General features: G+C 40.5%; 1 protein-coding gene across 2 annotated transcripts; it reads left to right on the top strand.

Moving 5' to 3' along the window:
* The first annotated feature begins 2,640 nt into the window (after positions 1-2,640).
* Positions 2,641-16,587, top strand: mmp23ba (matrix metallopeptidase 23ba). Of its 2 annotated transcripts, none has more exons than XM_032575005.1 (8): positions 2,641-3,194; positions 9,342-9,478; positions 10,982-11,121; positions 11,554-11,721; positions 11,815-11,979; positions 12,901-13,011; positions 16,052-16,178; positions 16,257-16,587. In XM_032575005.1, exons 1-8 carry the CDS (start codon positions 2,997-2,999, stop codon positions 16,429-16,431), a joined length of 1,221 nt encoding a protein of 406 aa, XP_032430896.1. In that variant the 5' UTR covers positions 2,641-2,996; the 3' UTR covers positions 16,432-16,587. The 2 variants fall into 2 exon arrangements, with proteins under 2 accessions (XP_032430896.1, XP_032430902.1); XM_032575011.1 differs by having other exon boundaries at positions 3,081-3,194; positions 9,346-9,478.
* The last annotated feature ends 1,206 nt before the right edge of the window (positions 16,588-17,793 follow it).

Genomic DNA, 17,793 nt, shown 5'->3' with positions numbered 1-17,793 from the left:
ATGCATGTTCTTATTTCAGATCTCCTGATGTGAAAACCATAACTGTATGCTTCCACAATCCCAGCTGGATCTCGCCAAACCAACTTTAACAAAGTGAATTACTAAAAGATAGAATGCAAGGTGCATGTTTAGCCAGAACTATGATCTGAAAGAGATTCAAGATAACAGGCTAATTTAGTTATTGGATAGCAATATAAAGAATAGCAACAGTTTTACAGTCTACAATTGCAATTTAATATTAAGTAAATCACCAGAAGTGCAAATAAGCAGTTTATCACAGCAATTATGACCCTCTTTTATTTGCATTGGCAGCTATACCGGCTCTGGAAGTTGGACTAGATGTGGAACTGCCAGACTCCTGGAAGCATTCTAGGTAATTTTATCAACTACGAAAACAAAAATTCAGACATCAAGTCGAGTCCATTTAGTTTGTTGTATGATAATTTCTCTTGTTACCATTAGTGCAAGTACATAGCAATCTATTTCTCTAAATTTTATACACTCAACACTGTAGTAATACATACATGACTAAAACTTTAAATGGCAATGGGTTTTCTTGACATACAAACTGACAAAAGGGGAACAAATAATGATAAATTGCCTTGTCAGGGTTTGGGATGTCAGCAGACATGTTTGCTTTGTGACATCTTACTTAACAACACCGACTAGAATGCACAATAAGTAACTGTTCATGCAATGGCTCTTCAAGAGTCGAGCAGCTATGAGAATGTATTTGCTAATAGAGGTCAATGTCATTGTTCCCAAATTATAGTCAAGCAACAGATTATTATTTGCATGCAAATATTTTCTCCCAAGACTGAGTAGTTGTAAATAAATCACTGCATAATCATTAAATACCTTGCATCAGGTGCAATAAAGTAGAAAGTGCTGCTGATTTATATATATAAAAAGTTTGTTTGTTTTTTTATTTAGTTTGGACAAGCTCTTGGGCAAAATGTATAAAGCAACAATAACATACAAAAAAACAAGAACAAAAAAACAAGAACTCACTGATCCAGGCTTTACGTTCTCTAGTTTACTCTCACATGGCCTCATTGTTCTTGTTAGTCTCTGGACCCTCAGTTCTCCATCTTGCACAGCTGGACTTCATGTCAACCTGAACGCCTGTGTACATATCTCACAACTGACAGCAAGCCCAGATCTATCACTGCCACTTTTTGTCTTGCATTCCCCCATAATAGTAAGCATTTGTACTTTCATTGCTTCTACAAATTTAATTATGCAAACCTCATTCATTTCTACCAAATAATACTATATTGCATGGTGAAATGCTTGCCTGTTAAGCCAATGGTAACTATTAGTACAGCAGGTAATACTAGCTATTCCTAGCTAACATTTATATCACTTTTAGTAATAGCTACTTCCTAGCTGAGTGTCTTTTCACCACATTGTATGACTCGTTTCAATGTGAATAATGACACTCTCGTATTTTCTGATTGTCTTTTGCTTTTGTTCTGAGGATGTTTCACACATTTTGCACCAAACTATGTTTTTCTTTGAAACACCAGAACTCATCTTCTTCCAAAACAGCAATGATGTCTGAAAGCATTTGCAAGCTATAACTTGCACTTTTGTTTTACTTTGGGGGTATTGGTTTCGTCTTTGCTGAGTGGCCTTTCAGCCCACGGACTTGTTTCACTGTCTTGCCATCTTTGGCCAGCATCTTCACACAGTCTTTTGTTTTTGTTCTAGGACAGATTCATACATTATGCACCTCTAAGTGTCTGTCTCTAGGATGCAGAAACTGTCTCCTTCCTGAAAATTATTATGACTGGACATTCCAGTGGTGTTTATACGGGTGGATAATTGTTTAAACAGATGAAGGTGATACCTTCAAGCAACTCTGCTCTAGTCTCTTCTTGATATCTTGGCTGATTTCTTTCGATTTTCTCAATATCTTACAAAAGAAGGATGTGTATTTGAGGTGTTACCCACATGTTGTTAAAAAATTCAGATCTCTAGCCAACTTATCTGAGTCAGGAAGCAGGGATTTGTCCTGCAGGTCATTGTGTCCTTGGGCAAGACACTTCACACGCCTTGCCTGCTCCTGGGGTTCTGATGGCACCAATTCAATGGCAGACTAATTTTGTTTGTTTGCCCTAGTGTGACCACATTGTAGCTTACTTACCACTATCAGTCTTCGTAGTGTGCATGAAAGGGTGAATGACTGATTGCGTTGCAAAGTGCTTTGGAGTCCTCAGACTTGATAAAGCTCAATGCATATGCAGGTAATTTACCTTTTACATGTGATGCTCTTGTGAAAAATCGCAAATTACACGATGACCATGCAGCAATTCAGAAATTCAATATGATGCTCATGTGAAATTAAAAATCTACATACTATTGCACACGTGAAACCTATAGCTAATGTCATTAGAAAACCACAAACTGCAAACTGTGGCATGTGAAGGCCATTTACTTCAGGTGCAGCCCCCACCAAGGATATGAATGATATTAATAGCAGTGGCTTGCTATGGGAGGAATAAGAGCAACTAAACATCCAGGCAGGTGAAGAAAAAAAAGAGGGCTCCAGCCCCCCATGTGCTTTAAAATACTAAAAACGCCCCTGTCCGTTCTCCTGTGCCCAGATGCCTGTGCATGAGCGTTTTTTTTTTTTTCCCCAGGAGGATTACATAAACACTAAAGAAAGAGAGAAAAACAGAACAGCCCATCTGATAGTGCTTTAACCGAGGTTTCGTGGTTGGAAGCAGTGGTGCGACGGACAGCGCGTTTGGTTTTCATTAGGTCGTCTCGACACTGACCCCCTGCCCCGACTACAGCAACGTGAATCCAGCCCGCTGGCAAGGCAGGCAGGCAGGCGTGCTGCTGAGCGGAAGAGAGCCGAGCAGAGCTGATGTGCAGTCTGCACTTTTCTTTACGCGGTCCGCAGGCTGGACTGCGCTCCCGCACAGAGTGACAGAAAGCTACACGCAAAGTTGCGCGCAATGGGCATGAAGTAGCGCCGGCGGGCATCGATGGTTGGAGCTTTCTTCGCAGACAGACGCAAATACTTCCCACAGTGTGTCAGTGCTGCAGCCATGGTGAGCTGCGGGACTCCTGGAGGTTTACGCAGCGGTGACTGGTGTTCCGCTCCTCTGCTGACCGCAGCGCTGCTCAGCCTTCTGTTCGCAGGGATGCATCTAACCACCGCGTTTCCCTCCTGGAGGTTAGAGGTATGCTGTGACCACTCGGTGACCCGGAGGACTCGGAGTTAGAGCTGCGCATTAAACTAATTAAGAAGCTGGTTACCTTTTTATTCATTTTTTAACGACATATTCTGTCTATATAATTGTCCAAGATAATACATTTCCCAAAAATAATCGTGATTTTTCAGAAAGTTACAACTGAATGTTAACTTTTGAAAGACAGCACTAGTACTTCAAAAGATTCTAAGTGCTGTGAAAAGATTGACTTTGAAAATTTGACAAACCTCTTTATGTGGAGTCTTGAGACTTCTAAGGAGCTGGATGATTTCCTGCTATCTTTTTTTATATTATTTATTTATTTACAATTTATCATAAAGGACTTTAATTGATATTAACTGTTCAGTCTAATCACTACCAAAAGCTGGAGTCATTTAAAGTAATGGACATCAGATCTAGTTAAAGTTCAGTTCAGTTGACGTTAGATGAATACCAGAATTGGTTTCGGCAACACAGTGGATCCTTGTAAGGTAATGTCTTCAGTGAATAGGAAAAATGTCTTCCCCTCCACATTACTTCACTTCTCTCCAGCCACCCACTGTGATCGATAGCCTGAGGGACAGCTTTGTGTCATTTCCTTTGCCACACTTTCTTATTAGCTGTCATTCAAGAGAACTGCTGCGTTAACTTTTATTAGATAAACTGACAGCATAAATCCGGCATGTGAAAAAGATTCAGTCCACTGTGTATTGCAAAAGTATTTGCACCACCTGAATTTATTCTTTTTTTCTTTTTACCTCACCTCTACCTTACTTTTACATTTAATTATTGGGGATGTTCTGAAATAGACTAACACAGAGAAGTGCATAATATGAAAGATGATTCATGGCTTTCTTTTTCTTTATTTATTTTAGCAAATAAAAATATGAACAGTGTGGTGTTCGTATGTATTAAGCTACATAGACTTACCCCGTTTTTAAAAGAATGCTTTGCACATCTAGAGACTGACTTTTCTCTCTTTTGTCAAATATTCTTTACAAAATAGCACAAACTCACTTAGATTGAGTGTCTGTGAACATTAAGATGCAAGTCCTGCAACATATTCGTAATGGGACTTAGGCGTGGGCTTTGACTGGACCATAAATCTGCTTTCATCGAAACAATTCCACAGTAGCTGTTGTACTTTTAGAGTTGTTGTCTCCTCAACTTTTACCAGCTTTCCTGCCCTTCTAAAAGAACAAAAAAAATAATAATAAAATCATTCACACAGCATGATGCAGCCATCACCATGTTTGTCAGGGGGATGATGTGTTCAGGATAATATGAAGTGCTAGTGCTCCACCTCAGACAGTATTTTGTATTGGTCTTATCTGACCAGAGCATCTTCCTACATTTCTTTCACTGTGGCAAACTGTAAGCAGGACTTCGTATTACTTTCTTTCAACTGAGACTTTTTACTTGCCACCTATTCATACAGACTAGATCTGTTTTGTTCTTGGTAGGGTTGAAGTCGGTCGCTCTAAATGTTATTTTGCGATACTTCGGAAAAGAGAGTTTAATATAACTGAATTCAGTTCGAATCTAAAAGTACTTTATTGATCTCAACGGGAAATTAGATGTGCGTTGACACACTTGTCAGATTTATTTGTTCTAAAGCATTTTTGAAAACCACGTAAATTTACCCTTGACTTTTTAATTATGTTTTGATTTGTGTTAGTCTGTCCTCAGAAAACCCCAATGGAAAACGTTTAAGTATGTGGTCGCAGCATGACAAAATGTGAAAAAAGAAAAAAACAAGTCAAAAACCTTTGTAAGGAACTCAGATGTACATCATTCAACAAACAGACTATGTTTTAAATTACATTCAAAATGCAGCATTTGCTGCAAAAAAAAAAAAAAGGATTCTTGTGTGTGTGTGTGTTGGAGATGAGGAATGAAAATCATAATCCCTTGTTTAGTAGTTTGAGGCTAAGCTATTCCAGACTCCCTCTAGAGTCCTCAGAGATGTCTCCCTGCATGTTTTGGTCTGCGAGCTCACTCACGGCTTCAAGGTTTAGTCTAGAGAGAGCCTGCTCCGGTCCTCGCAGTTCCCCCAATTCATCTTCATTTGAGCCAAAGCGTGAGTGCCGATGTGCAGTGACACGGCACATGGAGAGAGGGAGAAAGCTGTGCTGGCCTGAATGCATCAGACGCCTCATAAGTCACCGAGTGCATGACTGCGAGGTGTCAGCGGAGGTCAGTAGAGCATATTGGGGAAGTGATTTGGAAGAAAAAGAGCATTTTTTGAAAGTCGAGGGAGAGACTTTATCAAGTTTCCCAACAGAATACGCCTGCCTCTGTTTCAGTATTTTTGGAAAGGAAGTAATATATTACTCATGGCGGGGCAAATCTGGAACAGAATCCAGAGGATAAGGTGCGGAATGCAAAATAAGGGGTGCTCTAGTTTACATTTGCCATCTACAGTAGTTCTACCATCTTACCCCAGACAGGTGCTGCTACAGAACAGGTTGCGTCAGGTGAAGTTTTTGACTTACTCCATGATGATGTAATGACACACATGAAGAGAATGTAGTATTTATCATAAAATAAACTGTAGTTCTGCAGTGAGACAAGCCAGCTCTTCGACTGAGTCCGAAGCTTTTTCTGGGCTTTTTGCTTGTGAAAATATGCCTGGTGTTTTTAGAATGCTGCTGGTCACACTGAAGGCATTGCACTTAATTCAATCCGAATGCAACTGGTAAGCTCTATTAACGCTACCTTAGTAAAAATAACACAGTTTCACAGCATTTATACAAAAATGTTAAACTAATGTTAACCACAATCCAATTGCATTTACGCGAAACAGAAAAGCAGCAATCCTTCCAAGTGTTGCTAAAATAATATAACACTTCACAATGTAACCGTAATGAAAGTGATGGGCGGTGCTCATTTTGATTCCACACCATGACCCCTTGTGTTTTTCACAGCATTGGATTTTTCCAAACAGCGGAATTTGTGTTTCTATAAAAAAACACAAATCAGCCAGCACACCACCAGGTCATGGAACGGGCATATAGAATAAACGTTGCTTTAAAAGTCGCCCAAAGAGTCTGACCAACATCTGCTGACATCTAAAGTTAAACGGAGCAAATCAGATTGATATCAAATTGAGCCAATAAATGCAAGACTTAGGTCAAGTCAAGTTCACTTGTGTGGCACTTTTCAGCAACAAGATGGTTCAAAGTACTTTACATCATAAAAACGTCATACAGTCACCAATTACCAAACAAGCGATAAACATTACATTTTGTCAAAAGTCGTCATCAAAATAATCAAGCAAATACTTGTTGATCAGTGTTCCACTTACGACTAATCACATGTGTGCTTTAAGTCTTGATCTGAAGGAACTCAGTGTTTCAGCAGATGTGTAGTTTTTCTGGAAGTTTTTTACAGATTAGTGGTGCGTAGAAGCTGAGTGCTGCTTCTCCGTGTTTGGTTGTGGGGATGGAGAGCAGACCAGATCCAGAAAACCTGAGTGGTCTGGAAGGTTGATAGAACAGCAATTAATTTAAGTAAGCTGATGCTGAGAGCAGCATGTCCCTCACATTTGACATAATGCAGTCATTAATGGGTGTTTTACTGGCAACTGCCAACGGCAGACTCATCCATTCAACTGCCAAATGCGTCATGATTCATTGCTCCAAAGCACATCTCCACCGCTTCAGAGTCCAGTCCAGTAGTGGTTCAAACCATTGCTCCCAACTTGCTGCATTGCGATTGGTGATGTAAGGTTTGGATGCAGCTGCTCTGCCATGGAAACCCATTGCATGAAGCTTTTTAGTCACAGTTCTAATACGAAGACCAAATAAAGTTTGAAAGTCTGTCTACTGGGTCTGGGCACTACATGCCTCAGCATCTGCTGATCCCACTCTGTGATTTTTAAGTGCTCTACCACTTCAAGACTCAGTTGCTGCTGTTCCCAGTAACTTCCACTTTGTTATATTACCACTAACAATTGACTGTGGAATATTTAGTTTGGAGGAAATTTCACAAGTGGATTTATTGCACAGATGGCATCCTATCATGTTACCGGACTGAAATTTACTGAGCTCAAGAGCAACCCATTCTTTCACCGACGCTTGTTGAAGCAGTCTGCATTTTGTTGTGATTGGAATACCCAAATTCAATGATATGGGGGCGTGGCTGGATACTTTTGGCAACATTAGTATACTTTGTTGACATTAGTCAACAAAGTATACAGCCAACATTTATTGGCTGTATACTTTATACAGCCAATAAAGTATTTGATCAAGCATCTTCTTCCCCATTTTACTATTAGATCCACTGTGCAGGGCTTGGGGGAGCTGGAGTTTATCTCCAGCAGTAAGTGAATGAGGAGGGTGGCAGACCCTGGTTAGACCAGCTGTTGATCAAATGTCAACAGGTCACACAGAGACACAAAGGCAACCATTGAATATTTATGAATTTTTTTACAAAACAAAGCACCAGATCACAGGCTTTAAAATCTATGAGAAAATGAAAACTTCAAGTGGTATAATTTGGAGTTTTTGTTACTCATCCCCACTTTAAATGCCTTAAATGCTTCAGAGCTTCATTTCTTAGAAATGCTTTTGCACAAAATCTATTGACAATCATACCAAACAGATTTCGTCCAGACAATTGCCATTGTTTCGCACTAGCACCTTAAAGGGTTTTAAAGGTTCTGTTAAAATTTTAAGCAGTTATCGCCCACGCTGTCTTAACTTAGTGTTATTCCAGATTAGGCGTAGACCGAGGTGGACATCTATATTCCTGAAAGAACTCCAAATACTGCAACACTGCTATTTAATGACCCTGCTTACTGCTGTCATTTTATGGAACTGAACTCCTGAGTCTAACACACTCAAAGAGCAGAGCAAGTGGAGCTCTGTGCCCATTACTGATCCAGCTGCGGGTCGATCCATCTGGTCCGTCAAGAGTCACTCTTATCTCATGAGTCCATAAAACCTTTGACAAATCCGTCTTCAGATGTGTCTTGGCCCAGTCTTGACATTTCAACTTGTGTCTTGTTCAGTGGTGGCCGGGTTTCAGCCGTCCTTACTTTGGCCATGTCTCTGAGCTCTGAACATCTTGTACTTCTGGGCCCTCCAGGTAGGTTGCAGTTCTGGAATGTGACAGCGCTGATAAGATAACGGGATCCTGGTAGCTTCACGTTTGATTCTTCTCAAATCTTTGGCAGTAGATTTACCTGTTTTTTTCCTCAACATGTTTCTTGTGACCCTGCTGACAATTAGCAGCAAAATGTTTGATGGTTCTGTGAACACGCCCCAATATCTTAGCAGTTTCAAGAGTGCTGCATCCCTCTAAAAGACTTTTTACAATTTTTGGACTTTTCAGAGTCGCTTAAATCTCTTTTTGTCCCCATTTTGCCTGAGGAAAAGAAACTGCCTAATAATTATGGTTGATCTCCTTAGGAACCACCCTCCCTCATTAAACAAAGCATTGAAGTTTATACAGCTTGGAGTTGGAAAATATGCATGAAAATGATAAAAACTAAAACTTGCCTAGTAAAAGTGCACACAGTATATATCAGGCAGAAATTCTGACCAGAAATGCTGTTCTCTTTCTCCCTAAATTTCATGACAGGTTTGTTGGGTGTGCACCACCTCCTATTTACATTTCCTGTGTAATTAATCATCTTATTGTAAGTTTAAAGATTCTTAAGTAGTGATCACATGAACCATACCATGCCATGGTGCTTTTGAGTTCGGAGTTGCTTTAACCCTCCTGTGGTCTTAGTGAAGGCCACTCAGGAGGAGTGCGCTAAAGGTCATGGTTGGACAGTGGGGTAGTTAGCGGGGTCAGTGCAAAGAGTAAAAAACTTGTGAGGTCTACATGATTCCATCTCTGAAGACCACAGAAGGGTTAAGATAGTAGAAGTCCACTTTAGACTCGGGCTCTCTTACGGTTAGCTACAAACTCCAGCACCGACTAATCTGAATGACGCTGTACGAAGATGCAGATCCAGTAGATGCCGAGGTGGCTTCCAGCTGCATTGGAGCCCACCTCACCTTTAACAGGGAGCCACTTCAAAAGTTCTGAACTAGATCTTTAATACGACGTGAAGTCGAAGTGAGCACTCTGTCTTCACTTCGCAATCTGTAATGTGAAACATTAAAGGTTTTTGCTTTGTCCAAGGAAGAAGCTCACACCACCATGTTGGTCATCGGGATCCGCAAAGAGGCCCGCTCACAAGTCCTCCACCTGTCCAGGAACAAGCGCTACACCCTGACCCCAGAGCAGCTCAAATGGGACAAATTCAAGCTAACTTATAAGTATTTACTCACACACTGTTCCCTTATTAGCACAATTAAGTAGACAAGAGCATACCAAGACTTTGAGGGCGATGACACTAACACCAAGACCAAAGTGGAGGAAGAGAAAACTAATGGGACACAGTTTCTATAATCATTGCTCTGTTCATAACAATGCAGCTGTTGATACAAACATTTAGAGAAAACACGTCTGTTGCATTTCTTTAGCAAACTGGCACTTCCTCAGACAGATGCAATGCCGCAACATTTAAGGGAACCCAAACTTGTATGTCGGCAGACCCTCAGCTACATGCAGCTACTTGTTCAATGAATCTGGCAAGCTGGTAACAAGATAAAACAGAGCAATTATGTGCTGCCAAATGTTAGCTAACTTAGCATTAGTTGCAGGCAGAGTGAGTAAAATTGGGTGGCTTAATGGTCTTTCTTTGTGTGTCTTGTACAGACAGAAAAATACCCAAGTATTTGCACTGGAAGTTATTTATTCTAGGTGTTTTCTCATATATCAAGTAAAAAAGAAAACTATAGGGAGTTTGAATCCTGTCAGGATTCAATCCTGTCAGGATTCAAACTAAAAAGAAGGGACATTGCAATTGTGGTCTTGATTGGTTTGAGAAGAAAGTACTGAGATTCCTGTGATCATCATATCCGAGACATAAAAAAAAGTAGAAATGTAGTCGAGATTTAGACAAGACCAAGACTTAAATAATGTGGTCTCCTTACCGGTATTGAGTGCTACACAAAACAGCTTATTGCAGCTTGCAGAAAGTGCTGAATAAATACAAATTTACTTGAAGCAATGCGCGTACCACAGTCACGATGGTTTTAGCGTGACAATACAAATACTTTCGTCTTAGTCAAAGTCTGCCTTTGCAAATATTCAAAACATTTCTGAAGGTACTTAAATCTGACATCTGTGGATGTGGTTTGAAGAAATTGTTTATTCCGAATTGAAAAGCTTGCCATGTTTTTCTCACACATTCCAAGGTACACACTGACTTGTTATCCACCAAAAGTGGCTCTACATCACCGCCATGCTTAACTATAGAAAGCTACTATAAAATTGTACAGAAAGGACTTCAAACTGTTTGGATACCATTGTACAAATTGCTTTGAAGAAAACCTTCACCAATTTTTACGTCCTCTGGCGTCCTCAGTCAGCCCATAAACTCTTCAGTAAGACTAGATTAGAAAAGCCAACACTGAATTTCACCAACTGCGGTGATCTAAAAGTCCCTACAAGAAGACTACAGACGATCTGATTAACACATAACCCTCATTAAAAGTTCCTGCACAGATCTAACCCTGGCTGAGATACTCAAGAAGATGAAGTAATGGAGCTGTACTCAGCGACACTTGTGGGAATTTGTGTGCTACTGAACAGTAGCTGCTGTGTTTTTCTTTTATTTCTTTTTTTTTTATTTTTTTATTTTTTTTGCTGACTCCTCAGCTGCAGAGAGGAATGCGTACAGAGAGCAGTACTAACGGCACGGTGCTTCCCAACAGGTTGCTGTCTTTTCCCACAAACCTGATAAATGCCAGCGACACGCGTCGAGGCATTGCCAGGGCTTTTGGCCTGTGGAGTGACATTTCCCCGTTCTCATTCAGAGAGGTGCCAGCTGACGAGGAGGCAGACATTAAGATTGGTGGGTGCTTGCTCTGCCTGCATGCTGCTGTCTCCAACAGATGTTGCTTGGCACCCGGCTCCAGAGTTCTGCTTTGCTGTTGCTTTTCCTTAAATTGCCGTGTGCCGAGACTGGGGTACAAAGCCTATATTCAGCATGACTCATAATTCTGCAAGAAGAAAAAAAACTGTAAAATGCTTGACAGCTTCCATAGCAAAGCGGTGTGAATTATGCTTTATTCGTACTTCTGGGACTAAACTCAAGAGCCCGGCATAAATTGTCAGTGACAAGGAGAGGCATGGTTGTCATCCTGCAGGCTGAGGCTTTAGCAAAGAGCTCTCTGTCTTTGGTAATTCATCACTTCCCATCTGCAGTCTGCAGAGAGCAGAAATAATGGGGTGAGGGCTTCCCTCCTTGACTCAGAGGTATGCATTCTTCTCTCTCTCTTGGCAGGATTCTACCCGGTCAACCACACGGACTGCTGGCAGTCCTACCTGCACCACTGTTTTGACGGCATCACGGGTGAACTGGCTCACGCCTTCTTCCCTCCAACGGGCGAGATCCACTTTGACGACCATGAATACTGGATTCTGGGAGACATGCGCTTCAGCTGGAAGAAAGGCAGGAATATGTATATATATACAGTATATATTTTTTTGTACCCACAGACAATTAGTGAAGTGAACGACAATAGCAGTTATGTTCGTGTTGCAGGGGTTTGGCTGACAGACATTGTCCACGTGGCGACGCATGAAATCGGCCACGTCCTCGGACTCATGCACTCTATGGATCCGAAGGCTATAATGCACCTGAATGCTACTCTGACAGGACGCAAGCAGATCACACAGGATGAGGTCTGGGGTTTGCACCGTCTCTATGGTACGTTTGTTGTTCTCCGGTTTGAGACATCCCTGTCGGACCAGAGCAAGATTTTAGAAAGTTACCATTTGAAACTGCTGAATATTTTCTATATCACCATTTTGGCTAGTGCAAGGGGTGTCATTTACTCAATTGCGAAAGTTCAAAAATATCAAATTACCATGGAGAGGGTGGGCAAAGAAAGAAAAGACTGAGACATCTGTGGCATAAAGGGATAATGCCTGAAATATTTTTAATCAAAGATTGGAAAGTGTCTAACACTGATGCTAAGGCAAGCTCAGATGTGAGTCAAGACAGGTGAGCGAATACTTTTGGCAACATAGTGTAAGCGGTAAGTTGATGTGAAAAAAAACCAATTCATATATATATATATATGAAAACAACAACAACAACAATAATAATAATACAGACCTTTGGGCACTTAAATAACTTAAAAACAACATTATATGCAGGAGAAAACATAAGAAACTCCATATATATATATATGTATATATATATATATATATACATATACACTGTAGGCCAAGGAAGGGAAGAACATGAACAAAATGATCAATTTCATCTGTGAATGACAAAAAAATGCTGAAACATTTTGTACTCTGATCCTGGAATTGGAGGAATTACACTCAGATAAACACGTTAAAAACTGGTTAAATAACACGCAGTGACACATCTTTGGATCAGAACCAAAGGGAAAACAGACCACCGAGTTTGTCTTTGACGCTGACAGCCAACGTGGCATTAATGCACATTGTATAAACTCATGAGTCATCATTAGTGTATATTACAGTGACTCATTTTTGTTGGCACAAAAAAAAATGATTGGGGATCCAGCTTTTCTTTTTGCTGCTGACTGAGCGCTGCATGTCTGGTCCTGCTCCTCCTAAATCCACCCTCTAATCTCCCCACTCTTTCTTCCAGGATGTTTGGATCGCTTATTTATCTGTCCTTCCTGGGCTCGGAAAGGCTACTGCGACAGCAAGCGCAGGCTCATGCAGAGGCACTGCCCTTCCAGCTGTGATTTCTGTTACGGTAAGGCAGCAGAGAGCAGCAGCAGCAGCAGCAGCAGCAGCCTGGGGAGGGGGAAAAAAAAAAAGAGAAAGCTTTCACAGCGTAAAGAGCTGCTGTGAACCGTTTGCCAATGGAACAGCTGGAGCCAACAGGTCCAACCTCGTAGAGCTGTGATGGAGTTTTTTTAAGTGTGTGATTTAAGAGGGGAATTAAAGTGTATTTCTACTGAAGGAGAAGCCTTTCCTCGAGGCTCGGCGGAGTTGGTACTTGTTGGCTGCCACCCAAAGGGACCTGCTTCGCGTGCAGTCCACCACATCAGCAGTCTGAGGGCCTCCTTAGGTTCCACTGTGGGATGCTCTTCTTGCACAACAGGAAACGGCCCCTCTAAACTATCACAACCCTCGCATTTCTTGGCTTTCCAGTGGGTTTTGTCAGCAACTGGGGGGACAGTTCGGAGACAGACGCGAGGATACGATTTCTGGCCTGCAGGAATCTGTTCCTCATTGTTGATTTCAGAGACGCTGTACGGCTGTGGAAAATTCCAGAGCGACTCCAAACCGCTGGAATTTCAGACTGTGGCTCGAGGGTTAGAGACGCACAGGGTCAATTGGGATTTTTGCGGCATTAACGAGAAAATGAGGGGCTCTTAAGCAGCCTAAGAACTGATCGCAGACTGCTCTGTTTGTGTTTGTCAGAAGCCAGATGGGAGATGTTATAATGACAGGAGCCCCACGGCCCCGACAGGTCAGCATCACTCTCTCAGATGAGGGTTGGATCACGACATTTATGATGATCGGGTTTTAGTGGAGGTGCTTATCGGGGAACAATGTTGTATTTTTATATTACGAATGAAACAGAGATGAAACTATTTCTTCATAATATGTATTAATAGTATTGGGATTTTGTGTGACAGACTAACCCAAAGGTCCATATAATTGTGAAGTTGAAGATTCCCATCTTCTATTTTGGACTAGTTTAAATTTAAGCAACATGCTGAGACAAAATCTACCGCAAAAATACACGTGCACTAGGGGTGTAAACAATTAATTGACTTGCGGCTAATAGTCGAATGGTTTATTAGATTAAAGTTAGTTCCAGTCGATTAACTAATAACGTCCACTTAGACATTCTTTTAGTGTTTGGCCGAAGGCAGAAGGAGCTGCTGGTCATCCTACAGCGGAGCCCTGTTGATAACAGAATAAAGATGGCGGGAGCATACCAGAGCGGGAAAGAGAAACGGACCAAACAGAAGCCAGTGTGGGATGAAAAATGCCCTTTTTGCGGTTCTGCTGTGAAACGTAAACACTCGGCAAACTCCTTATGTCACGCCTTAACAGTGCCGATTCAGTCGAGCTGCTTGGCGGGAGCAGCGTCAATTTCTCATTCAAAACTTAGAGATGTGCTACGGCAGAAAAGCGGAGGACACGAACGGAAACAACGGTGACATTATAAGAGAAAGCATGGCGGCAAAAAAAAACTGGCTGATGTTGGGGGCTGTCGCGAGTTAAAGAATTTCATGTAGGGAAGTTTTAGCATTCCTTCAAGAGTAACCACAGACACTTCTGTATGAACATCTGTCCGTTCATGGAGAATTAAGTGTTTCACATATTTATTCATTTTTATTTCTATTCAGCAATCTAAGAGATTCCTGTTTTGTTGTATTTCACAAATGTCTAAATTCAATAATAAGAGAAAACTACAATTTCCTGTTTATTCACTCAGTATTTAATACAGCTGACACGTAAATAATGTTAATTTTTTTATTTAATTTAATTTTGCATATTGTGAAACATTCAGCCTTTCATGCTTTTGAAAGACGGTTAGCCCTCTGGATTTGAGAGAAATCTCAGGTTTTTAAGAAAATGACCACTTATCAATTAATCCTTAGTTGATTAACCCTACACTAACTCATTAACCAGTGACTTACACCTAATTACTACATAGAGTCTACCTATGTGCCATTTAATGGTAGTAGAAATACGGCTGTTCAGATCTTTAAGCAAGCATCATAAAGACTAGAGACCGCTCACAGATAAAACTACAAAGAAGTTTAAATCAGGATTAGGTGGTAAAATGATATCCAAAAATTTTAATTTGAATATCTCACCAAGCACATTAGCCAGGAATGGAAAGAGAATGGCACACTACAGTAGACGTGCCAACAGCTGTTCATATAAACTGAAAGTCTAGAGCTAGAAGAGGATTAATCAGAGACGCAGCCAAGACGTGGTGAAGATGCAGAGGTCCACAGCTAAAACTAGGATAGCTTTAGCAGGTAGAGTATTCGTTGTGCAGTCCACAAATCTAGCCTTTTTGAAAAGGAGCAAAAAGAAATTTATTGTTGTATTAAAACTGGGCTAAATTGATTAAAAGATCATTAGTGGCTGCTGAAGACTTGAAACTTCGGGTTGGAGGTTTTCCGTCTCATGTGGCCATGACATGTGACGTACAGTCACTCTACAATGGTGTGGTCTACATCAAACAATACTTGTGTAAGAATGGCCCAGTCAAAGTCCGGGTTGTACATTGAATCAAGAATCTGTGGTAAGATCTGAAAATTAAGTCAACAAATTTGCTTAATCCAGCTTATTTTGTAGAGAAGAATGACCGCCAGTGGCCGTTCCTCTTAAGATGATCTCAGTAATCGTAAAACACTTGCAGCTGGAATAGCATGATAATAATAGTAATAATACACTAGAACATAAATGCAGACTAAACTGCTGGCGATAGGCACCAACACCTAATGATGCGTGGATGGAGGATAAATGCAAAGTTTTCAGATGTTTCTTTGTAAACAAATAGGGGAAAAAAACACATGTATGTTTGATGTCCTTTTTTTGTAATTGTGCTCTGTGTTGCGTCAATTTGTCCAATGAAATCCCAACACAAATGCTGAAGTTTGTGGACGAAATACGTACAAGTTCGAAAGGCTTGAATGATTTTTGCAAAGCTCTGAATGACGCTTCGCTATTAGCTGCTCCCATTAAAGGAATAAACAAATTGATTGGATATCTACACCCTTTTCTTTGTTTTCCCTCTAACGTGTTCATTCCCGTTGCAGAATTTCCTTTCCCCACTGCCGCTCCCACACCCACTCCACCTAGGACCAAACACAAGCTGGTCACTGAGGGAAAGAAGTTAACCTTTCGCTGTGGGAAGAAAATCGCATCAAAGAGAGGCAATATATAGTAAGTTCATGTGACGCGTCATCACTTGTCCTACGGCTGCGGTGACGACACTCGAACAGCGTCTGCCTTCTGTTTCAGCTGGTACAAAGACGGGGAGCTGCTGGAGCACTCTCACCCAAACTACATTTCCTTGAAAGACGATCACATCACCATAGTGGCCAACGCCATCAACGAAGGCACGTACACTTGCATCGTAAAGAAAAGGGACAAAGTTCTCACGAGCTACTCATGGAGGGTACGCGTGCGCTTCTGATGGAAAGCGGCAGAGCACACAGGACTTTAGGGCACTTATTTCAATTTTACAAAAGAAAAAGAATCTTGTATCATCCATAAAACCTGTCTGCCTTTCATTGTCATTTTGTAAATCAATGTTTGTACATGCAAACAATAAATGGTTTATACTACCCGACACTGAAAAGCTACTTTTTGGGGGGGAAATGTGTAGCTGTTTGAAGCAACGTTAGTTTTACTGGAATGGTATCATGGAATCTGAGAAATAGCAGATTTCAAATCCAAATTCTGCCAGAAAACCCAAGAGATTAGAATTGGGTCTTTCACCCAGGACTCCGCAGAACCCAAAGAAATATAGGACTGAAATGATTAATGAATTAAAACTAATCAAAACTAATTTTGTAGTCAATTAATCGTTAAATTGGAGTAGAAAGGTTTTTTTTAATGTTTTTTTTTTTGCAAAAAACAACACATTTAGAGCAATAATTAAGTCAAAACTGTACCAAAACATATATACATTTTGCATTTAAGTAAAAAAAACAACAACAACAAAATAACAGCCTATTAATATGTTCTCCCAAAACTCCTCAGGTGGCATACTTTTAGCTTTTCTTTTTTTTATTTTTATTTTTTACAAATTCTATAAACAAAATATATAAATAAAATTATCTAAGAAAATATCTATTAAATTATCTAAGAAAATATCTATTAATTGGGTTTGCTACCCAATTAATAGGTTAATTGAAACGATAATTATTAAATCAACCCTAAACTGTATTGATAAGCAAAAAGAACTGAGCTTTTCATGTCGACGTCAGAAATATTTCTTTAGCTGAAGATGTATCCTTTGCTACAAATGATGAAGCATGCTAAAGAAATGCTATGTTGTTGAATGCTAACTTATTGTATTTTACAAAGGAACTGAAGTACTTTTTTGCATCTTTTAAGGTATTTCTAATATTGTTCCAAAAAAGTTTTTTTAAAGGCTTAAGCAGTTAAATGAAAAACATGCAAATTGTGTATCTGATTAGAATAACTGATAGAATAATTGAACTGAATACTACAATAATCCCTTGCTGCAGCTCTAAAGAGATTCCCTCTCTCTGTACGCTAATATATATATATATTTAACCCTCCAGTGGTCCGAGTGTGATGATCAGGAGGAGCGCGGCAGATATCACGGTCGGACAGCGTGTAAACACGGGGCTGTCCCGTGAGACCACCCAAATCCACACAGACAAAAAACAAAAACTGTCCTAGAACTGTCCACACATGGGGTCAGTGCGACCCCGCCGGAACCAAACATGGGGTAAAAAGCTTGTGGAGGCTTTTAACATCACATCTAGTGTTGTAAAAGCAAGTGGTGAAAAGAATTGAGGGGGGT

This window comes from Xiphophorus hellerii, chromosome 1, assembly GCF_003331165.1.
Source record: "Xiphophorus hellerii strain 12219 chromosome 1, Xiphophorus_hellerii-4.1, whole genome shotgun sequence".
In the NCBI taxonomy this organism is placed as follows: Eukaryota; Metazoa; Chordata; class Actinopteri; order Cyprinodontiformes; family Poeciliidae; genus Xiphophorus; species Xiphophorus hellerii.
Note: the sequence above shows the minus strand (reverse complement) of the source record. Positions and strands in the feature narration are given on the sequence as shown.

What these genes read in the sequence shown, in the direction of transcription:
- mmp23ba (XM_032575005.1), top strand. Translation starts at nt 2,997, where the DNA reads ATGGTTGGAGCTTTCTTCGCAGACAGACGCAAATACTTCCCACAGTGT. An exon ending in TTCCCTCCTGGAGGTTAGAG is followed by an intron (nt 3,195 to 9,341) that starts GTATGCTGTGAC and finishes GCTTTGTCCAAG; the next exon opens with GAAGAAGCTCACACCACCAT. An exon ending in GGGTTTGCACCGTCTCTATG is followed by an intron (nt 11,980 to 12,900) that starts GTACGTTTGTTG and finishes TCTTTCTTCCAG; the next exon opens with GATGTTTGGATCGCTTATTT.